This window comes from Lampris incognitus, chromosome 9 (assembly GCF_029633865.1).
Source record: "Lampris incognitus isolate fLamInc1 chromosome 9, fLamInc1.hap2, whole genome shotgun sequence".
NCBI lineage: Eukaryota > Metazoa > Chordata > Actinopteri > Lampriformes > Lampridae > Lampris > Lampris incognitus.
The window spans coordinates 14895165-14903309 of record NC_079219.1 but is presented as its reverse complement, the minus strand read 5'-3'; the positions used below and the strand labels follow the sequence as shown (position 1 = coordinate 14903309).

At 42.4% G+C, this 8145-nt stretch overlaps 1 protein-coding gene across 1 annotated transcript in view; it reads right to left on the bottom strand.

Moving 5' to 3' along the window:
* Positions 1–8145, bottom strand: part of lars2 (leucyl-tRNA synthetase 2, mitochondrial) — a 51550-nt gene that overhangs the window by 6898 nt on the left and 36507 nt on the right. Inside the window, exons 16-17 of the mRNA XM_056286332.1 lie at positions 7890–8069; positions 7253–7422 (exon numbers count right to left, since the gene is read on the bottom strand). Coding sequence (XP_056142307.1) covers positions 7253–7422; positions 7890–8069 — 350 coding nt within the window. The remainder of the gene's footprint in view (positions 1–7252; positions 7423–7889; positions 8070–8145) is intronic.

Here is an 8145-nt window from a genome sequence, read left to right as displayed (position 1 = left end):
GAGGACAGAGGTCCCCAGGGCACACGGGGTATACTATAATGGATTAGGTTCAGTTTTCTTTCAGATTCAGCTAACGGATTTGTTGATTTTAGAGTCAAGTGGCAGGTCCAACAGAACCGGGAAGCATCACCTATCTTTTTCAAAGGTATATAAGACTGACACCCATAAACACGCAGGAGGTGTGAATCGAAACAAAAATAGAGCCCAACGGGTGTTCAAGTAGGGTAGTGGTCAGTCTATTCCGTTGCGTACCAACACGGGGATCGCCAGTTCGAATCGTGTTACCTCCGGCTTGGTCGTTTGTCCCTACAGACACAATTGGCCGTGTCTGCAGGTGGGAAGCCGGATGTGGGTATGTGTCCTGGTCACTGCACTAGCACCTGCTCTGGTCAGTCAGGGCACCTGTTGGGGGGAGGGGGGGCAGGGAATACCGTGATCCTCCCATGCACTATGCTCCCTGGCGAAACTCCTCACTGTCAGGTGAAAAGAAACGGCTGGTGACTTCACATGTATCGAAGGAGGCATGTGGTAGTCTGTAGCTCTCCCCAGATCGGCAGAACGGGTGGAGCAGCGACCGGGACAGCTCGGAAGAGTGGCGTAATTGGCCAAGTACAACCGGGGAGAAAAAGGCGGGGGGGGGAAAAGAGCCCGACTCCACCCACATCCCGTTTCTGCTTTCCAAACAGCACCATACACACGCCTCTCATATTGATTACCTTGGCTCCACATTAGCCAACGCCCATACTAGTCAGCTGTAGCGCTATACTTTGGTAGTGTAACGGGCACAAACTAGCTAACCGGTTAGCGGTGTGCTGGTAGAGGATAGTGGACATCGGCAGTGCTAATACTTCCACAAGACAGGATCAGCACGTTCCCTCGCGCTATCAAAGCCCTTGGTTTGTTCAAAGCTATTTGGGAGTCATACTGGGCCTTTATTGGTCTGACAACAGGCTTCTCTTCAGTGGTTCTCACAACTCACACTTCTCTGTTGAACTGTGTGTACTTAAGAGCTTATGAAGCGGGGTTGGAGGTCCATAAGAGCAAGCTTCAGGAGAGGAGCTAATTTATGGTCTAATATTCCGAAACAAACCTCAACACAGCCACAGTAACAAACCAGATGAGGTGAGAATTGGAGAGAGATTCACTCCAAAATATATCATTACAGGCCTGTGTAATAGTTATCAGTTCAGTATTCTTATAAATTGGAAAATTAAAGAATTAAAAAAATGAGGGCAAAGATTTAAAATATCACAGTTTTTCACTCAAATACATAGAAAATTGGGATATGCAGACCAGGTTTCAATTTTGTGCTTTTTTTATAGTCTGAAAATTACTAGTTTTAAAAAAATTGGTATTGGCAAACAAAGTTGAGATACTTGTTGTTTGTCAAACAGCATGGACAATTTGGTCTCAACCACTGTCACAGAGAGGAGCCAGAAAAGGCAACAGGCTGACTGGCTGCAGCTCTGTGGTCTGTAAAACAGTCAGATGATTAGATGGCCATCTGAGATTGCCAGTCTGTGAGATTCAGAGATTATCAATTCATTATTAGAAATAAAAAGTTTATTTCTCAGCAAACAAGTTTCAGTGCAAGCTATTCTCAGCACCATACAGGATCTGGATGATCCTAAAGTTCAGGCCTCCACTGCATTCTTTCATACAATGATACTGTATGCAACTCATAAGCAGGCCAGAAGCATCTCCCTTGGGTGAAAGTGAGCAGAAGTCAATATAAGAAACTATATCTTCAAACTCAGATCAATAAAAAATGTCCATTATTGAGGACTGGCGTTACATAATTTTCCCCCAAATCTTTTTATTGAGTTTTCTGCAGACATGACAAAGTCGGTACAGCAACTGTAGGACATGGCAAGGTGCCTGTAACAGAAAAAAACAAAAGAAGAAAACCACCCTCTCTTCCACCCCCCCGTGTTGGTCATGACCACAAAAAAAAATAAAAAAAAAAAAAAAATATATATATATAGAGCCCTCTCACCCTTTTTCGGGTGGTGTGTGTCTTCCTAAATCTCGGGTCTTCTACAAGAGACCTGTGAAACTGAGGGTTCTGCACAGGATCTTAGCTGTTCCTGGGACTGCACTCTTCTGGACAGAGACCTCAGATGTTGTTCCTGGAATCTGCTCTTTCTTCCTGATGTTGCCGTCACTCAGGATTCCTACATCGAGCAATACTGCTGTTTTCTGTTCCTTGTCGTCGACCACAATGTCTGGTTGGTTAGCCAGCACCTGCTTGTCAATCTGGAACTTGGTTGAGAATGGCTAAGATCCTGTGGATCTTAGCCATTCTCAACCACCTTTGGGGATGTCTCCCATCTGGACTTGGGGACTTCCAGTCTGTATTCAGTACAGATGTTCCTGTACACTATCCCAGCCAATTGGTTATGCCTTTCAGTATACACTTTCCCAGCTAGTATTTTACATCCTGCTACTAAGTGCTGGACCTGTCTCAGGGTCATCGTTGCACTGACTGCATCTTGGATCTTGTCTGGTGTGTTAGACCCCTGCCTCAACTGATCTGGTGCTAAGTGCCTGTTCTTGTGCTGCTATGATCAGAGCCTCTGTGCTGTCTTTCAGTCCAGCCTTTTCTAGCCACTGGTAGGATTTCACGATATCAACCACATCTTCTATCTGTCAATGATGCATGATACCTCCTAATCTTCCTCCTCACTCTGTCTTCTGCTGTCTGAGGTACTCGCTCAGCAGTTCATCCTCTTTCTGATGTGTACTCATGGATGTTCCTTGTTTCATCCTGGATAGTGGCTTTGACACTCACTAACCCTCAGCCTCCTCCATGCTGTAGTTCCTGGTGAGGTGGATCAGCGAGTCAATGTCTTGCTCATTCCTGGCATACAGTTTGATGTCATCCATGTATAGGAGGTGGCTGATGGTGGATTTAATGAAGCGTAAAGTGGAAAATCGATAAATGAAAATTAAATAAAATTGTAACAATAATAATAATTTAAGTAGGTGAAATAGAAAAAGGCACATAATAGAGTAGACAATAGGTAAAGAGGATCGTAGGGAAGTAATAGTGAGGGTCTCTCTCTCTCTCTCTCTCTCTCTCTCTCTCACCAGAAAAGCTCTACTTAGCAAACACTGTCAGCATCAGGAATGATAGTGAGGTCATTGATAAAGACTAGTAGGGGACTCCAGGTCTTGTGAAAAGATTTCAGAGATCATTTCAGTGAGAATCTTAACTTTTCCAGTTGTATGCATTGTGAAACTTCCTGTGTCCACCTGTCATGTGTTGGGGAGAGGCATGTTTCCTTTTAAGAAGGATGGAGCATCTGGCTAAATAGCCTCCTAGAGTTGAAAATGGATGTCTCGCTCATGAAAAGCCTGTTTAGTCCAGCACAATTATGGATGGCATTACAGGTTGGAAGTGGAGGGACAGAATTTCGGCCAGTATCTTACAATCTATATTTAAAAGCAAAACTGGTCCATAGCTACTGCAAGAAGTAGGGTCCTTATCTTTCTTCAGAAACAAAGAGATGGACGCCATAGACAAAGTCACTAATAATCGGCCTTCATGAAAGGAATCTTTGTATATCCTCGCTAGAATTGGAACTAATAATGTGGAACATGCCTTGTAAAATTGAACTGTGAAGCCATTGGGGCCTGTGGGGACTTCCTGTTTTGCATTGATTTGATCGCTTGCTGAATCTCTAGGGTGGAAATGGGGATACTTAATTCCCTGGCAGTGATTTTGTCAATTTCGTGGTGCGTTAATGAGTCAAGCAGATTTGGAGTCATTGCGGAGATCAAAGGGCATTCAGAGGTGTAGAGATTGGTGTAGTATTCAGAAAAAGACCAATTAATTTCAACCAGATCAGAGATAAGACTACCAATGGGCGATTTGATTCTAAGAATTAATTTGAAAGCACTGACTGCGCGGGCCTGTTGACCTAGGAGCCTCCCAGCTTTGCCCCCCTGTTCAAAGAAGCATTACTTGGACTGTCTCACTTGTCTCTCTACTATACGTGCAAGGCTCAGCATTTTCGGTTTTTACCGATATTCGCCAAAAAATACCCAAATTTTTTAAAAGGAGCAGATCGGTTTAAACTGATTTTCACCTGGATTTTATGTTTCCACGGATCCAAAAGCTGTTCCTGTTCATGTGAGGTTATGTAACAGTGTCCTCTTGTGGTGAAATTCGGCATGCTGGATGACTTTGAAAAATAAAAACCGAAAACGCTGAGCCTTGTATACGTGTCACCAAAACATCATATTCCAAATGTAACAGAAGGGGAGTGTGTTTCATCAAAATTGAGGAGCTCCTCTGTAATTTCTGACAGGCTAGCCTTTTCAACCTTTCTCAATTGGAAAATATAGGAGATGACCTACCCTCGGACAAACATTTTGAAAGCCTCCCGCAAAGTACCACTACCAACATCAGGGGTATTGCTAAACTCAATACAGGAATTAATCTCTGCAGCAACAAAGTCTTTAAACTCTCTATCCAACAGCAAGTGAGAGCTGAATTTCCATAATGAGGTGGGGTTATACCAAGAGGGAAATTGATGTCAACCACTGTAGGGGCATGATCTGAGGTAGCTATTGGATGGTATTGGATGAACTGATGAGGTATAACAGATTATCATCAAGCAAAAAGAAATCCATCTGTGAGAACGTGTCATGCAAAAAAAAAAGAAAAAAAAAAGAACGCTGCACTTTGGGTTTTTTTTTAAAAATCTCCAAGGGTCTGAGATTCCTAATTGGGTTATGTAGTTCAACATTACATTGGATTTGGATAGGGTGGCTTGTTTAGGGTACAATCTATAAAGATTCACATCTTGAACCAAACTGAAACTTCCACCTATAATTATGTGGTGACTGTCAGTATTTGGGATTTTAGCGAAAAGGTTAGTGAAAAATTGGTCGTCATCCCATCTGGGTGCATAAAAGGAAGCCAAAATTACTGATGTGTTCTGTAACATGCCTGAAACTATGACATAACGGCCATTAGTATGTAGTATAGTATTTGTCGGCTCGAACATGACATTCTTATGAATGATAATGGCAGCCCCTCTAGCTTTATCAGAGAAATTTGAGTGGAATAAATTGCTCATCCATTCCCTCTTAATACGAAGGGTGTCAGATGTTTTGTGATGTGTTTCCTGGTAGGAATATAATATCTCCTTTAAGATGTTGCAGCCATGTCAAGACCTTACCACTGTTAAAGGTGTAACATTATTAATAGTGCAGCCACAAAGTTGGATCAAGAACAAATACACTTTAATTTTAAAACTTTGCTCAAAAAGGGTCTCACTGCAGACCCCCGCTGTCAGCACAACTTCTGCTCACAGTATAGATCCACCCTCAGTACAGGAAATGACATCACTCTCTCACGCTTCAGTTAAGCCACGGAAGGGGACGTTGGACACCAGGGATCACATTTGGAATTTGGTGGAGCAACATTCTCAGACAGACATCCAACCATCTGACTGGTTACAGAACACTTACCCCTGACAGTATCAGTGCTGCAGTCAGATCTGATTGTTTTTTCTGGCTTCCTCCTTTGAGATGTTGTCTTTAGAAAAACAACAGTCGCCTCAAATTTGATAACTGTCACCGATTTCCTGAATTTTTCATTTTAAGACTGCATCACAAAAATCACAAAATTGAAACACAATCCCAGAATCCTAATTTTCCATTTATGTGAATTGCAAAAAGGCATTTTTTTTTAAAACACTTTGCACACAATTTTTCGATTTTTCCAAACTAATGAGAATATTAAACTGATAATTGCTACATGGACCGTTACACCCATAGGAACAAATATAGGCTAGTTTGAGGTGAGCATCTTGAATAGTATACGTTTATATATACACTACCGTTCAAAAGTTTGGGATCACCCAAACAATTTCGTGTTTTCCATGAAAAGTCACACTTATTCACCACCATATGTTGTGAAATGAATAGAAAATAGAGTCAAGACATTGACAAGGTTAGAAATAATGATTTTTATTTGAAATAAGATTTTTTTTACATCAAACTTTGCTTTCGTTAAAGAATCCTCCATTTGCAGCAATTACAGCATTGCAGACCTTTGGCATTCTAGCTGTTAATTTGTTGAGGTAATCTGGAGAAATTGCACCCCACGCTTCCAGAAGCAGCTCCCACAAGTTGGATTGGTTGGATGGGCACTTCTTTGAGCAGATTGAGTTTCTGGAGCATCACATTTGTGGGGTCAATTAAACGCTCAAAATGGCCAGAAAAAGAGAACTTTCATCTGAAACTCGACAGTCTATTCTTGTTCTTAGAAATGAAGGCTATTCCATGCGAGAAATTGCTAAGAAATTGAAGATTTCCTACACCGGTGTGTACTACTCCCTTCAGAGGACAGCACAAACAGGCTCTAACAGGTACTATTTAATGAAGATGCCAGTTGGGGACCTGTGAGGCGTCTGTTTCTCAAACTAGAGACTCTACTTATCTTCTTGCTCAGTTGTGCAACGCGGCCTCCCACTTCTTTTTCTACTCTGGTTAGAGCCTGTTTGTGCTGTCCTCTGAAGGGAGTAGTACACACCGGTGTAGGAAATCTTCAATTTCTTAGCAATTTCTCACATGGAATAGCCTTCATTTCTAAGAACAAGAATAGACTGTCGAGTTTCAGATGAAAGTTCTCTTTTTCTGGCCATTTTGAGCGTTTAATTGACCCCACAAATGTGATGCTCCAGAAACTCAATCTGCTCAAAGAAGTGCCCATCCAACCAATCCAACTTGTGGGAGCTGCTTCTGGAAGCGTGGGGTGCAATTTCTCCAGATTACCTCAACAAATTAACAGCTAGAATGCCAAAGGTCTGCAATGCTGTAATTGCTGCAAATGGAGGATTCTTTGACGAAAGCAAAGTTTGATGTAAAAAAAATCTTATTTCAAATACAAATCATTATTTCTAACCTTGTCAATGTCTTGACTCTATTTTCTATTCATTTCACAACATATGGTGGTGAATAAGTGTGACTTTTCATGGAAAACACAAAATTGTTTGGGTGATCCCAAACTTTTGAACGGTAGAGTACATACAGGTATAATGCACACCTATCAATCTATTCAATATTGGTCAAAGCTGGGCTTTTTTTGAATGCGTGGCTGACCCCTGCTGGTCACTATTGAGAAGACCGCTCATGGAAGAAAAAACCCCCCGCATTTTTTGAGCTATGCACACACGAATACATTAAATCAACAATGCTGATAATCATAGCTACAATTCCGAGGCTGTAGTTTTGGTACCTGTTCCACAGCATAGTTTTTATTACTCCAGATGTTCCTGGCCTCCTCCTGTTCCTTTTTTTTAAGTGAGAAGGGGTCGGGGACGTCTCCAAGCTGTCTAGCTCCCCTCAGCTTGGTCACCAGGCTCCACAAACGGGACTGCCATCGTAAGACCCCGGGAAGGGCATCGGCTGAATAAACAACACACATGGCCCCACACACACACACACACACACACACCACACACAGGGTCAGGCAAGAAGTCATCTAACATTGAGAAAACTGAATCTTTCTCTTGGGAAAACTATTTTGGGAAAACATCAGAATTATTTATGCATTGCAGTTCAGGCTGTTATTCAACCCAATGCATAGACTTAGGAAAACCCTACAATTAACAAAATTGTTCCCACATTTGTACAAATTATTGAGTAAGGAATTTCTGGAAGCAATTACATTTTTTTTTAAATTCATACATGGCACTTTCGAAACTATTCATAACACAAACAGCGTACTAAATTTTGGGAAAACCATTACGAGTGCCATGCTTAGTACAACTCTTAATGCCTTGGCGAGATTTATCAGGGTTCCTTATCCAGGGCTCAGATATTACATGTGGGTGTTCTGACATACGGCTGCTTGCTACAGTGTCTCGGCTCACTCTTTGCGTTCCAGAGGATGTCCTGTTCAGGCGGAGCAGCGTACAGGATGTAGAGGCGGACCGTGTCGATGCCGTACTGCTTCACTACCTCTTGGGGGTCGAGCCCGTTGTGTTTGGACTTGCTCATCTTCTCCCAGGTCACCTCAAGGCGTTTGCCCCCCGCCGCCACCGGCTCACCGGCTAGGCAGCGCAGGTTAAGGATCAAAGGCAAAAGAGGGGACACCGAGAAAGTTAGGACACTTTCCTTTTTTAGCCA